Genomic DNA, 16,131 nt, shown 5'->3' with positions numbered 1-16,131 from the left:
TTACAGAGCACTGTGGCTTGTGGAAACCAAGGTGGAAAGCGGTAGCCAAAACTATGATGTGCAATTTACCCTGTGTTCCAACACCTGTGGTGGTGGTGGTGATGGTTAAGAAGGATTTCAGAGTGTGTTATACTGTGTTTCTGTGAAAGCATCTTGCCTGATAGTTGTGAACCCCATGCCATCCATTTTCTTTACTCCTTTGTTCACAGTTAGCAAGAATATATGGACTGGTTTACTCCACCAATTCTTTCAATTTTCTAATCATAAGAAGCAAAGCCAAGAAGTCAACTGTTTTAAGCTCTTTTTGTACCAACTTCATAAATTGCAGAGAGTTTAGCAGAAAAAGCTCTATGATATTAGACAATGACTTTAGTTTGAATCACAGGAATTAAACATTGTTTTATTTATGTTAGGCCAAGACCAGAGGGAGACGGAACAAAATTTCATTTGAATGTGTCTCGAAGGCCAGGGATTTATGAAATAGAAAAAGCTCATTTTTATATGAATCTGTTATTACAGATGAAATATTACAAAATAATATTATAGACATTGTGATATTAGGTGCAATACCCCTAACATCCCTCGTTGAACTCAGTCCTAACCCTGGGTAATCTCTATTCAAGTCTGGTTTGCGAAGCTGCAGTGGTGCATGGGAGAACCTCATTACCTGGCTCTTTATCAGAATTCACTGGCCCTCCGCTGCCTTGAAGTGCTGGCTTTACGTTATAAAGTTGCATGTAATTTACGTAACTTATTTGCATTGGAAGGTGCGATGCTACAGGATTGAGCAGCTTGTCATGTGCTGGCAGTAAGGTCAAGGGGATCTGCAGCATGAGTTCTGCTCTCAGTACCATGTCAGAACCAGGCAGAAAAGCATTCTGCTTGCCTAAGAAACTGCGAGATAAGCTGTGCCCATTAAGGACCAGGAGCTCCAGCAAGGACAATTTACCTTCTCATGCCTATCCCCTTTCTGTTCTAGAAGACTAAATTAAAAGAATAAAGGGGAGGAAATGAAATTAATTAAAAAAAAAAAAAAAAAAAGTGTACATATATGTATATAGAAAGGAGGAGATACGTGTTTCTTTATGAAAGGAAATGCTGAGAATAACATTGTTTCATAGCCTGACTTTGCATCTCTGCTCCACAAGGATGTCAAAATGATAAATGCAATAGTGAATAAACTTTAGATTGTCTGCCTTGGAATAAAGCACAAGGTTTGGGTTAAAATTGCATTTCTCATTTCTTTCACTTCTACTCAATGTGTTATTTGACCTATTTCAGTTCCTTGGAGAAAAAGTCAGACAACCTACTAATAGCTTCTTGATAATTAATATATTCACATTACAATGTGAAGTTTTTCCCCACATAACTAGTATTATCCTTTTATTTCCATTATGCATCTATTTTTAGCCTACAGTACTTTGTCAGAGACTAGAAAGGATTCATTAAACACCCTACTAAAACATTTGAAAACATATTACGGGGTAATTCCTGTACAACTTTAATAACATTATAGTTCTTTTGGATCATTTGCAAAATGGCGCAATGCCTTTCTGCAGAAGAACTCTCTGACAGTGTTGCATATACAGACTTGCAAATACTGATTATTCCAGATCTGTGATCGAATAAAACCTTGGTGCTCAGCTAGGAAACTTGCCAGGTAGCATTACTGAGGAGACCTTTGTTACCAAATTGTAGCACTTCTTTCCTTTAGCAATCCCTGGGGAAGCCCTACACATCTACTGGACAGTGATATTTAGCTCTTTACACTCTTGCGTATATGTTGTGGTGCTTATTTACATACACAAAATGCAAGCTTTTGGGGAAAAAAATACAGTCCTTTCAAGAGTGCTTAGGTTTTTAGTGTTGGAAGCTTTGAACATTGTTTCAGAGTAAGACTGAACTGCATTCTTACATTTGTGACAGAGAAACAGATGTTTGCAGCAACAACTGCATGTTATTGTTAATGGTCCGAGTATAGTTACAGTTGTGCCACTTCTAATTTCTGATAAAATCAGTCATTTCTCAGCAAGGTCCAGATATGTTCTATCAAAACTTTTCAAATGTTTCAGAATAATCTGTATGTAAAAGTGGGCATTGTAATGAAGATTTCTAATAGCTCTGTGGAAATGAATTATCTGCATTACAACATAGGGTCTATTCCTTCCATTTTGCTCAGCCCTCTTATTTTTCTTTTTTAATTTTTGTATTCTGTGAACACTTAGAAGGAATAATTTATTAAGTCTTTAAAATATAGAGGTGAATAATTGAATTCTCATCACACTTTAAGGAATGTGCAGATGGTCCTAATGAGCTGTAAATCACAAAATACTTGTTCCCAGAAGAATTTTCTTGCACGACAGTTCTTATTAAAAAAGGAAGATTGCTTCGGTGTTGATAATGTTTGCTGTGTCACTATGGAATGCTAACTAATTGTAGTTTTCCATTACTTCACAGCAGCACAGCCTACCTGGCTGCTCTCTGTGATATGATTACTGTGTAAGGATAAAAAGCATTGGAGAGGCCTGAGCAGTTGAAAGAAGAGCCATTAATGCCAGTGAATGCCTGCTCAAGCATTCATCACTATTAGCTTAACAATTCTTGAAAACAGAATTCAGATTCTGCCCATTGATGATAACGGTACAGCATCCTTTTATAGTAACCAGTAAAATCCCCTTTGCTCTTCTGAGCAATGGTTTGGGCATATCTACAGACTTAAATGTTGTATCTGATTTTCCCATCATTTTGGAAAGCTCTTTAAGGGCATTAAAACCCTAAAAAATCATTTTAATTTTAAAAATTAAATTAAAACAAAACAGTTGCCATTCGTTATTTGGGATGTATCGAAATCTGAAAAACACATTTTATTTCTAGTAATAAACTGTTTTGTACATCAAAAAGAATCTGTTTCTGCTTCAGTTGTGTAGTGTATGGTTTGGGTATTTTTAATCGTTCCCTGAGTATCACCTCATCTCAGTCTGATATAAGGGGGCAAAAACAGTCCAGTGAGAGTGACTGGACACGGCAGCATATAGTTTAAGGAGGTTGCAGAAGCTCTGAAACCTGCTACTAAATGAGCTCTGTTTGGAGCTGGATACCTTCCAGTTAAAATTATTTGTCCATTTGTGGAAAAACTCACAGATTCAGTTTGCAGAAAAGCCAGAAGTCATTCATTTTTACATCTATCATTTTTGCTTTTATAAAACTCTCAGGCATCAGTTATGTGCCTTAGAACTAGTTGGAGGTTTCTCAGCCTTGGGGTCATAACTTGATTTGGAGATAGGGCAGTAAAACAAATGCTGGATGGCAGCATGCAAAGGCTGATAAAGGCCAGGTCATTTAAAGTCCAGGAGCTGAGACTGAATCGGTGCTTGGGAGCTTTCACCTAGGGTTAGGAATTTGCAGTCACGGGCACGTTTACGTTTCTCAGCTTGCCTGGGAAGTGGGAACAGGTGAGGCAGCTGTGAAGGGGCTCCAGAACTTCTAAGCTGTGCAAAATGGCAGGAATAGTGCAGGAGAGCTGCCTCCTCTTCCCCCTTGTGCACCCTTCTCCCTCTGCAAGAGCTCTCACCTGCTTCCTCCTGGAGGAGAAATGCAGGCAGTAGTTTCAGTGCTGGGCTTAAAGAATCCAAGAGTCCATGTGATAAGATGTTTTAGGAGAACTTTGGGGCCCTGTACTAGTGTACTTTCCTTAGATGAACAAACCAGATCGTTGATGTTACTTGTGATGGGAATCGGGCAATGTGGGACAAGGCAGAGCCATGTGTGAGATCAGCTGGAGGTGGGCTGCAGCTCACTCCAGCGCTGTTACCTCCAAGGTGGGTGCAGGAGGAACTGCCTGCATACAGCAGCACAGACATTGAGATCCCAGATCTCTGCCATCATCTTCCTCTCCTCTGGTCCTTGCTTTGCCAGCATGAGGAGATAGAAGACAGTTGTAATGTGAGAAAGAAAAGTATTTGGAGCACAAATATATATATATATTTCTGCTGTGTATAATAATGATTGCAACACCATTTTAGTATTTAAGTGAGTTATTTAGATCATTGCACTTCTTATATTTCCTTTTAAATATTTCCATTTCAATATACCAGATTTGAAAGTGCAAAGTTCTGAAGCGCTTCAATTATTTATGAGGAACTCCAACCAAACCCAGTTAGAAGTAACAGCTCTTCCTAAGCAATGAGATTTGAATTCTCTTGAGATCACTTGAAGGTGAGCATGAAAAATAAAGGAAAATGATTCTGATTTAAGGCAACTTCTCATTTTTATTGCTGTTCTTGATAAATAATGATTAACCGTAGGTCCAAACTAACATTCTCTCCAGTACACAAACTAAACCAAAAATATTTAATCACAAACTTCCTGATGCACTTTACTGTAGGTTTTATACACAAAGATTTATTTCTTTCATTGCAGCTTGCTGGTGGTTGTAGATTCCCCAGATGTGATGTTATGCTTACTTTCTTCTAGCATCTTGTAACTTACGCAGAAACGTTCTGCTTTTCTCGTGGTTTTGATTTTTTTTTTTTTTTTCACCCCTGAAAAAGTCTTCTGATTTACTCTATTGTTTTTATATTGGTCTGCAAGTCACTTTATTCTACTTTATTTATTTCTCCATCTCTTGGACAGTATTTCCTAAGCTGTTTTCACATCCAAAGCAAGCAAAATCCATGTCCCCTCTTGGTGCAATGGTGCCATACAAGCTTTTGATTTCTTTAGTGGTGCAAGTACAGCTAGTCAGATGGGAGGGACAGATCGCGGGAGCAAAGGAGAGAAAAGCCCTGGTGGGGAACAGTAGGTCCACCCCGCTTCTTCACTGTGTTCCTCTGTGATTTTTTTTCACATCAATTAATGAGAAGTTCCACAGAAAGACACCTGAATACAGGGCTGATTGGCAAAAGCACTCTGCACCTAGAGCTCCCATCACCACTGTCATGACTCAATTTTGAAAATAACTCTTCACATTGAATGCTAAAACCTTTTAGAGTTTTAGTCACTTCTGTTGCTGCTCTCCTAGACGTTGAACTTCTGAAAAACCCTAGCCTTTTGTGTCCCACGGGCTCTTTCCTGAGTCATCTCCCATTTGTTCAGCTTTCACTGATTTCAGTTTGAGCTGTACAGGAGAATGCAGCCTCTGATGTGCAATTCTGCACATATGTACATGCATTTCATTGGTGTTCAGGATTCAGGATTTAAGTTCTGATAGATATGACTAGCTGATATATTTGAAGTGGTACTGGCTTTATTTCCTTTTCTTCTTTTGAGCTTCAGTTGCAAGATGCCATTAGGTGGACATTTTAACATATGTTATCTTGGCTTTTTGGCCTTTTTTTTTTTTTTTTTTTTTCTCCAAGTTGTGAAAACAAAGTAGGAGTTTAGTAGGTAAGAATTTTGCAGCAAGCAAGCAGCTCTCCAATAGCACATGCTATTTTGCTAATAATAAACTAGTAAGTTGAAAATCCTTTCATATATTTTCAAGATATGATTTAGTGCTCATTTATTGTGATTGCAAGCTGATAACGCACGTGGAAAATGTGAATATCATTTATTTCTGGAATGAGGTCACACTTCAAGAGTTAATTTTGGAGTCACTGACAGAATGCATGCTGTTTTTTTTTTTTTTTTTTTTTTTTTTTCCAAAAAATAATTTATTGTACATTTTGGAAGCTTCAGTTGTTGTTCCTGTACAATAGTGGATGTGATGCTGCTCTGCTGATATGGGACTGAAGTATAGTCCGTTCAAGGATGAGGTTGGTTTGTACCCACAGAGAAGTTTCACAGAAAGGGCTTTGGAGAGCTAAATTAATATCATGTGAACTTGCTTATATAATTAAAATCAAGGGAAAAAACATTTAGACCTTCTCTTAATGATAACGATTTTGTGTACTGCCACAATATGGCTTGGTAAGCCAACTACTATAAATGAGGTTGCTTTCATGCATCTCTTGCTTTATCAGTTTGTTGCTAAATTACACAGATTCCTGCATTTGAATCTGAAGGGTAGTAGAAAAGCTCCAAGTATTTCCGTATCTATAGTACAAATTCACTTAATATCACAATGCAGTCAAATCCTCTTAAATGTTATTAGCTTAAATAAAATTTTGTCTGGCAAAAATAGCTAAGGGGTGGCTGCTTGAATAATCAGCATTTGGGATTTTGATTGCTAGTTAATGGGAAACTATTGAAGTGAGGTAAAATATTTTATAAATTTTCATTAATGTTTTGGTTTTAATTCTAGATGAATCATAGCCGTTCAAGTAAATTTAGAACAGGGACCCTTTCCTTTGAAAAATAAAGTTTTGAATTGTAGATATTTTTATATTTTGACTCATAATTTATCATAATTCAATTATCCTAGCAGTCTCCCATGGCTAAAGTCAATTAGTGTTCAGTTACTACTGACAAAGGAAGATTTCTTCTTTGCATTAGAAATGAGTCTGTCTTGAATTTTTCTTGATTTAGTTGCCAATATTTGTAAAGAGTCACTGTTACATCATAACAACCCTTACCAAGTAATATTTAAGTCCTTCATTCCCATAATGAATATCATGGGTAGGGGCTTTGTATCTTTCCCCCAGCCACCTTTTCATTTATGTCTAAAAGCAGGGGAATAAAAAGTTTAGGTTATACACTTCTAAGATTCAGGGCACGTAAGTAGACAAAATAATATATAAACTGCTCTGTGTTTGGTTTTGTTTATGTTTTGTTTTGCTTTGCAAGACCCTTTCCAGCAGAGCTACCACATAATTATAAAATACCATGAGAATCACTCCATGATCCTATAATAACTGCATGGAATCCTGTTTATACAGTCATTGTAAATATTTTGCTGTTGACTCCGCTGAATAAAAAATATTATACTCTGTATGCCGTTAAATTCTCTATTATGTGATCTTCTTTATAGACTGCAGTAGTGATATTAAAAATATAGTGTCAGAGGGGGCTTTTTCTGAGTAGCTTTTGTTTTGGTAACTGGAATTGCTTGGTAATCCAGTTTTCTGTAATTGGCTTACTTACGTGTAGCACATTTAAAATGTGATCAGTGATTTAAAAAGAGTATTTTGCTTCTGTAGGTTTTCAGAGAAATGACCGATTAGAAAGGAATAACAAAAAAAGGAAATTAGTTGATACTAAATCTGTAAGGCTGATGATATACAATGGTAGTCAAAACTGGCAGTGTTTTCTAAATAGTATTTTGGTCTTAAACACTGTTCAGTACTAACAGACTAAGTTGTTGCCATACATGCATTTAGTCAATGAACGTTATCAGGAAGCTATGAAATTTGCATGCCCAGCCACTTTTATCTTCAGAGAGAGTACATGTTATCTTTTTGTTGCTTCTTGTGTGTGGTTTTTGTTTTATGTTTTTCCACTCTCTGGCAGTGACAGCTGTGTATCTGGAAAAAGTGTTTACAAGGAGGTGCGTGCAGTATGGGTATTGTCGAAAAGTAGTGTGGATAACTTTTTACTTGTGATGTATCCAGCAATGTGTGTTTCTAAAGCCAGAATGTTGTGAACCAGGAGTAATGGGTGGGAACAGTTGCTTCTAGTACACCTACATAGAAATAGCTTCCATGAATGCTACTGTTTTCTAGGATATTTTAAATTTCATGTTCTCTCTTTTTCTGCATTTGTCTAGACTTATTAATATCAGAACATAGTACTCTAAGCAGTGAATCTGGTAGCCTTGAAGGGGGAGATGGTATTTATAGTATTCATGTTACGCCTTGAAGATCAATAAATAGCTATAATGAGCCATCCAGTGCTGGTATAACATGGTGAAATAAATTCATGACAGAACAGAAAACACAAAGTCACTAACACCTCTTTAAATCATAACAAAATAAAATCTGAAAACTTCATTTTTCCTACCAACTTCATGCTACTAAATGAAGGATTTTGAAGCCTTCCTTTCAAACTTGAACTGAGTTCCTGTTCATTTGATTAAACAGTGGCATCTGAGACTTGGTAATGGTATATCTGTTTTTGGAGTAGGGGAATCATGCATAAAGATTCGCTGATTAAGTGAGCCAGTAAAAGTAAAGTGAAAGTGTCTAGAAATTCTTTATTCCAATTCAGCTGGAAAGATTCCAGCAGAAATCAATGGCCCCTGCTGCTTTTACATGAAACACCTGGACACTTGAAAATTAAAATAAAATAAATTAAAAAAAAAAAAAAGACCATAAAGGATTATGGATTATTGGCATTTATGTACTGAATTCAAGGACATCTGAATGCATAACAGAGGTTCCCTTTTGTTACCTATAAATGTTTGTGTCTGACACCAATACACAAAGACTAGAAATAAATTAAGGGGCTGTACAAGTAATTTTGTGAGTGCTTAGGTTTTATAGTCTATAAAAAGAGAATCCTTGAAAGAAATTCTAACTTGACAATAAAATGGTGGATACTTAGCAAGCTTCTGAAGGACAGTGCCATGGAAATGTCAATTCAGGGTGTGGTAGCAGTCATACAAAAGAGAAAAAGCAAAATGGATTATAGGATTTACTGGAAAAGGAATCAAGAAAGCTAGATTGTCTCTAGTGGTATCCATTGTCTTGTTCCTCTGTAGTTTTGCTTAGAACAAGTTTTTAGATTTCTTTTTCAATATTTGATGAAGCTGTATACCGGGGAAAAAGAATGTTTCATTATGAATGCAACATGAAATGAAAACAGCAGCAAAACTGTAAGCTTTCAGAAAACTCGCATATTGTGTATCCAGAAGAAAATATAAAGAAAAACCCTCCAGGGATCTCTAGGATATCAATTCTTAATTGTTTTTGTTTTATTTTTTTTGTTTTTAACCAGTTTTTTTGACCAGTTAAAACCCATGCTGTGCCTGTGTATCACCTTACATGTGGGTGTAAAAAGACCTGTGTTAACCTTTATGCCTCAAACCGCTGTTCACAAAATGGAAATGAATGCATTCTTGAATCTTTAAAAGTTGAGAATTTCCTTTTTTGCATCCCTTTCGAAGGGAAGTGATCATAGGTCTGTCGTGGCAAAAAATGAGCAGCATGGCCTTTGAGCAAGGCCTGTTGCTCCCAGGAGCAGAAGGGTGGCACAAGGCTCTGCGTGCTGCCTTGCGGCCTGGCCGCCCGCCTGTTCCTCAGGCCTTTGCAGTCCGGACACCAGCTGTACGTGGGCTGTTTCCCCTCACATCGACATGTTTTGGCTGGCACAAATAATTCTGAGACAAGATTGTGTAATTTAAAATTGAATTCTAATTGGACTGCATTCTTTAAAAATAGTAATACAAAATACTGTGTAGTTTTCAACCTAAGGAGAGCTTTCCAGGTCTGTCATGAGGAGCTGTCTGAATCATCACCTCAATCTGCAACTCTTGTGCTTAATTTGAAAGGCTACCTGCAAAACTCAGAAAAACTTAAGAAAAGCTTGAAATGATCCCCAAATGGGGAAAACAAAGTACTGCAATTTTAGGCCTATTCATCGATCTGCAGGGGCAGAGCACAGGGTCTCTCCGCCACCGGCCTGGCAGAGGCCTACTGAGAAGGGCTGCTTTGCTGCATTGACTGAACACACCGTGGTTGGAGTATAGGTCAGTAGGGAGGCCTGGTTACTTGTGCAATTTGCGTTAATACCCCCCAAAAATGAAGCTTTGTCTTCGCTGTCACTTTTGCCTTTGTGAAATGGCACGTGCTCAGACTTTGCTCTGCTCTGAAGCTGCTGAATTGGCTACAGTTTCTACTGGGGTTCAATTTAATCTTGAATAACATTGAGCAAAGAAGTGACTAAAGTAAAATAGTACAAAACCTCTGAAGAATATATTTAATTTAAAACTTTAAAATGCTGACCTTGACAAGGCATTTTTGAGTTAATTACAGTAGAAGAGGAGCATCCTGTTCTTTAAGCAGCATGTTCTGAGAATTCAGCACATCACTACCTCAAAGACACACACGCTTTGCAGTACGGAGTGCCTCCTTTCTTTTCCTGCTGGCCTTTGGGGCAGTTCAGATTACTTTAGTCTGTGTAATGCAATTACCTTCATAAAGGTATTTGCATGGATTGTTTCTTCAGAGCAGGCTGACAGTCATAAGCGATCTGTTCTCAAAAGCCGTATCGAGTTGAGATGCTGCTCATCAAACAGTTCTAGTTACCTTTGGTAATTATCACAAGTGCTTTCAAATAATATTATTTCAAATTCCATATTTAAAAGGGATGGAAAATTATCTGATTACTGTTTTGTGTATACATAACTATATATATTTATTATGCAGATTGTCATTGATGACATAAGTGCTACACTATGAAACTGACCTTAAAAAGGTAACTGGGTGTTGCTTTCTACCTGAAGATATATTTGTTAAATAAAACCCAACCACTCTGGCAATGTCAGCAGACATTATTGGGCACTGTTTGCATTTACAAACATCTCATATTGTTTCGAAAATTTAGTTTGATACATTTCAGTACAGGGCTGGCTTGCAGTCGTTGAAGGCAGTAGTTTTTTAGAGCTTGTACTGTTTTTGTGAGTTCCACTATGTTACATCTCTGAAAGATGCCGATGTGCATAATCTTCAACAAAGTTTCAGGGAAAATGGCAGGAACTTTCATTCTAAATCTGTGTAAACATTTGAAGGGAGACTGTTTGTTTCCAGTTGTGGATTCTCCCCCCCCCCCCCAATGACAGCTTTGAACTAAAATACTTTCTCTCTGGGGAAAAAAAAAAAAAAAAAGTGTTGTTTTATGAGGATCAGGATGTGTGTGTATATATACATATATTTCTTTTCAAAGGAATTTTGTTAATCTTCCTCCACTTAGGCTGGGTGACAAAGAAACAATTTTTTTTTTACTTTACAATACGCTAAGAATGAATACACAGTTACTTTGCAAGCATTTTGGAATTAAGAGATTTTTGTCAAGTATCATTCTTCACTTGTATTTATGGGTGTCCTCTTGTATTTCAGTGCTTTACTTTTCAACTTGGTATTACCTTGGTGGATATTTAATTTGGTTTTAGTTATAAGCAGAAAGAAAGTTCATGTGTTTTGTATAATTTTGATTTTGTCAAGTTCCAGGTGCATCAAATATAGCTTCATTCCTTTGACAGTACCAGAGTAGTTTGTGATGGTCTGTATGGTGAAAAGTTCTCTTACAACTTCAGCATATATCAGTATATTAGATCCTGCTTCTTGTCCCAGCAATTTGAGATGAGAATTTAAGTTTTGGAAATCAGGCTTATATATGAAGATTGAACCATGGTTCTATGGAAATCACGGTCCACTTTGAAAATCACACATTATTAGAAAATGCTGTCTTTAGTGAAGAGAATTAAAATGGTGTCAGACATCTTCCTCTGAAAATTTCAGTTTATTGTTGATTAATCCAAGTGAATTAGGAAAGTTAAATAAAGTAGAAGGCAGGAACAGTGGTTTACCTTGACATGCTGGCAACCTATTCCAGATCTTATGTAACTATATATTCCAAATTGATGGCTAACAGACTAAAGTGCAATGCACTTTTTGGAATTATGTTGTGGGGGGGAAGAGGAGGGACCCTATAGAGGATATGCCTGAAATGAAACAATCTAACGCGTACTGCTTTTGTTTATATTCTAGGCCAATTTTTGTGACTGGTGTATCAAATTAGTGTTGTCTTGTAGGTTTTTGGCTTCGTTTTTTCTTTCACAGTGCCTTTTGTGTGTGTGTTTTCAGGTTGTTAATGTATTAACTATTTTTGCTCATTTTTCATGAAAAATAACCGTATAATTTAAAACCATATTTAGGTTTATTAATATAAAAATAAACCTTATCTATTGTTCTGGTTTTAAAATACATAGTAATAGAAGATGACTACATTAATTTCTTTAAATGTTAGCAGTAGACATCATTTTAAAAATACGGAATAGTAGGAAAAAATAGGTGCTTTTATCTTTTAGAAATGGGAAGTGTTTGGAAATTATATGCAACTTTGCTTCACTGTGGTTTCTTTTTTTCTGGTAATATTTCCAAATATAAGATTACTTTTGTGAATCTTTTTAAGAAGTCCTACTGCTAATAATGTTTTGTTTTTTTTTGTTGTTTTTTTTTTTGGTTTTATCCTCCACAGATACTACAACATACTCCACTGAGCGATCTGAGCACTTTAAGCCATGCAAAGACAAGGATCTTGCATATTGTCTCAATGAAGGGGAATGCTTTGTGATTGAAACCTTAACAGGATCACATAAACACTGCCGGTAAGTCATTTGCAAAGTCATTAGTTTAAAATAATAACAATATTCTGTCCTGGGGAGACAACAGCCAAAAAAAAAAAAAAAAAAAAAAAAGGCATTTAGATTTAGAATGTTATAAATGCAAAGCACTGGAATTTATTTGCACTTGATTGCTTCTCTCACCATTTTTTTTTTGGCTCCTGGATAATATTTATAAATAAAAATAAAACATTAGAAAAAGCAAGCTTTTAATTACCTCTATAGACAAGAGAAATCTTCAATATTCTATTGTCTAATGATACAAGCAAGAATGAATTTTTACTTACGTTTTTTACTTGTGTTCCTTTAAATACGAGAAGTATTCCTTTACTTTGTGTACTGAAAGTACAGCTTTGACAGTAGCTGTATGCAGTGTCCATTTAGAGAGGGGAAGAGTTGTTCACTTTGCAGTTTTAAGAATATGGGTTTACTAGTTTAATTACTGAAAGGTAAAATGGGTTGTGATGACCATCTGAACCTGCTATAGATAGCTGTTCTGCAATTTAATACAAAACAAATTCTGTTAAAAATCTATGAACATCTTGAACGTATATTTAAGAGTATCAGAAACAGAAAACAGATTGCTAGAGTTTCTCTAGGTGTAGAGGCCAGCAAAAGGGATTGTTATGCAGAAGGAATACTTTCAACATCTTAAAGATGAGAAGAAAAAAATCCTGGACTATTAAAACAATCATTTATATAGAAGTGGTACAAATGAAATCTTTTATTTCTAATGCTTTATTCTACTTTTAAATTACTGTGTTTGGCATACAGCTGATGTATCTAAATTTATACTTAAATTCTAAAATGAGGATCCAAATATAATATAGTTATCTGTGATATATAAATGATAAAAGTGCCTGAGACACTCAGAAGCTTTACTGAGTGATTTGGGACCTAGCTGAAGGTTGATCCCTCATGAAAAGAAAATCACAACATAATTTATGCCTAGTTTGAAAGTGGAAATTTATGGATTTAAAGATTGGTGCATGTTTATAATATTTCTGAGATTTGACTTTAAATTCTCTGCTGGCAATTTTTTTTCCATTCAGTTGTATGTGTTTTAGTGATCATTTCCCGTTTGCTTTCTGTTTTCTTATGGTATGCTTACTAAATTAATAATAATGAGTCATTAACTATGGAAAAATGTTGCCCTTTCAACTTCCATCATAAAAGGTTACAGGTGTTGTTTTCTCAAGTCAAGTGGGTGATTTCAATCTTTCTTAGAAGTGTCATGAACTTTGAACAAGGAAATTACATCACTCAAATATTTAAACATTTTTCATTGGCAGAAAACTCAAAATGGACAAAACTGATAGATTTATATGAGCAGAAAGAAATGAACATAAGAATTAGGCTTAAATTTATTCACAAAATTCTCTGCACAGAATCTAGTAAACTTCTAGTAAATTATATGGATTAGGCTATCATATCTGCAAGAGTTTATCTCATAAGAGATCTGTCTCTTTTTTCTGACTTTGAAGATTTTTAACATTAACTGTATTTGCCAAGTTCTTGTTTATTCGCTGTGATTTGAATGCCACATTCTGACTAATGGCTAGCAGCTTTTCCCCGTAACTGAGCAAGCTATAACGTTGATTTTTCATTCTCTACATCAAAGCAAAATTTTTCATCACCTTCTCATGTGTTATTTTTCCATAGGGAAATACAGGTATCGCATTTGTGAATCTGTTAGGTCTGGCATGTAGCAGATCTGCATCGCTTGTACAAGTTTCAGATGCTGGCACATTCTCTGGGAATTAAACATCTGTTTATTTCAGTGGGTACTTTGAAGTGTGCAACATGAAAAGATGTGTATATGGCCATAAAAATTCATATATCAAAACTAGACAAGTAAAATTTAAAAGGTGATTAAACTAGTTGTAATGCTTTGTTTAACTTTTTTAAGGACCTTGAAAAGTGTAAGTGGCAGCTTATTCAGAATCACTTTTATGGTTAAGTATGTCATTAATCACTTTTAGAGCAATTTATTTAGAATCAGATTTTCATGATGTCCAGTTTGAAGAGAAACTGTTAAATCTGACCTTCAAATTCTGTATCTAGCTCAGTAACAGATTGCCTATCTCTTTCTCATGACCAGTGCCGTAGTGAGCAGGATGCAGGTGTTTTTTTCTATCTGCAGCTTAGAACCGTGCTCTGAAATAGCAGCTAGAATGTACTCATACAGAAAAACACAATGGTGGTGCACTGGATTTGTCCTTTAACTAGAAGAAAAGCAATTTTCCCTGAGAATGAAAGGGTTATGGAATTCCCCTTGCAATTAAAAGAATCATTTGAATACTGAATTATGGAGATTTAGAGTGTGAAATGATACTTTGTTCTTAGAATCAAGCGGCATTGTATATTCTCATTAAGAGTTTGATTTTGCATCTGTTCTGGGAACAGAGCACCAATTTACTGAAATGGGAATTTGCCATGTGGAACAGCTGCAGACAGAAGATCTTGATGTAGCAGAAAACTTGAGTCCCACTCTGCCAGGTTGAAAGAGTGATGGTAGATGATGTGCTTAGGCAGTTGTACAATCATTCTCGTGTCTGTACATGTATGAGGATATATATGTGAATTACTGTTTAAAAAAAAAAAAAAAAAGCCTGGGGATGGAAAGTGACGGTTGTGTAACAAATGAGATACGCTGGGTGCTCTTTGTGCTGTTTTAAACATGTGATTTCAGTATTTATTTTTGTGAATGGTTTAACACAAGCTGGTTTTAAGGATAGAGTAGGTCAACAGTAGGGAAACTTGATATTTAGCTTCTCCATATGTTGAAATTTCTTCCCTGTTGCCTTCCTGAGAATTTAAAATGATTGGGAGGGTGCTTTTCATTGCTATTTACACAAAACAAATCAAGCACAGTCAATACTGACACATCACTGTTTAACTGGATATTATGTAAAGCGGCTTTTACCAGGAAAAAAAAAAAAAAGTATAATTTTATTTCAAAGACTGTATCTCAAGTTTCATTGTGTCATTTTGTTTTTTTTTTTCCTCCCTTGTTTCTGAGTTAATTCTTCTACCATTTTATGTCTTCTTTTTAGTCTTTTAGTCCCCTTCATTCCTTTTGATTACCCATTTAGGACTGCAAGATGCTGGATGAATGAGTGGCTAAAACTCTTGAAGGGAGTAGAGGATTGCACTGTTGTTAAATTTCTCTTCCAAAAGAAGCCATTAGGACTATTGTGTATGCAGTGGAAATCTTGGAGTGGCAATGAACTCTAATGTATTCTTTATCCATATGAGTATGTTGGATGAGATATTCCTTTTGTCACTTGTTCTTGTCCTTCATCTCTCCTTCATGAAGAAAGCAGTAAAAAATCAGAGTGTATTTTCTGAAAGCAGAAAGTCTTTGAAAGAGTAGATCATAAATGCACAGTAAAGAAAACACTATTCCTTGTTAATGTAAATACAGCAGATTGTGCATATACATCCAAAGGGGACTATTCTGATTATTGCTCCCAAGTTTTCAGATTCCATAGGACAATCTATAGGTTGACCTGGTTCTGATAAGAATTCTGAGCTTGGTATTCTTACTCAATTTTATGCTTAAAAATTTCCATTTTACACTCATTGATGGAAAAAGTGATACCAGCATTGCTCAGTTATGTCTAAAATATGTTAGGAGACACAAGGGATTAAATTTCTCTTTAATTAAAGTCCAATTTGTATAAATGTTTATTATATACTGTCAGCTTTTATTATTGATCTTTCACATAGTGGTAACTGTAATTCAACTGCAGCCCTTGCTGTCCGTGAAAGCAGGAGGAAGATATCAAGCAGACTGGAATTAGAACAGCTCTGAGCAGGGCATAGGGCATTCCTTCTTTGGGAAGAAATTCTTCACTCAGAGGGTGGTGAGGCACTGGCACAGATTGCCCAGAGAAGCTGTGGATGCCCCG

General features: G+C 35.9%; 1 protein-coding gene across 3 annotated transcripts in view; it reads left to right on the top strand.

Moving 5' to 3' along the window:
• Nucleotides 1-16,131, top strand: part of NRG3 (neuregulin 3) — a 402,024-nt gene that overhangs the window by 151,424 nt on the left and 234,469 nt on the right. For all 3 annotated transcript variants that reach the window (XR_004751993.1, XM_035330413.1, XM_035330412.1), the window contains exon 2: nucleotides 12,073-12,202. Coding sequence is in view for 2 of the 3 variants with exons in the window: in XM_035330413.1 (XP_035186304.1) it covers nucleotides 12,073-12,202 (130 nt within the window). In the remaining variant the exon portion in view is untranslated. The remainder of the gene's footprint in view (nucleotides 1-12,072; nucleotides 12,203-16,131) is intronic.

Source organism: Oxyura jamaicensis, chromosome 6, assembly GCF_011077185.1.
Source record: "Oxyura jamaicensis isolate SHBP4307 breed ruddy duck chromosome 6, BPBGC_Ojam_1.0, whole genome shotgun sequence".
Lineage (NCBI taxonomy): Eukaryota > Metazoa > Chordata > Aves > Anseriformes > Anatidae > Oxyura > Oxyura jamaicensis.
Note: the sequence above shows the minus strand (reverse complement) of the source record. Positions and strands in the feature narration are given on the sequence as shown.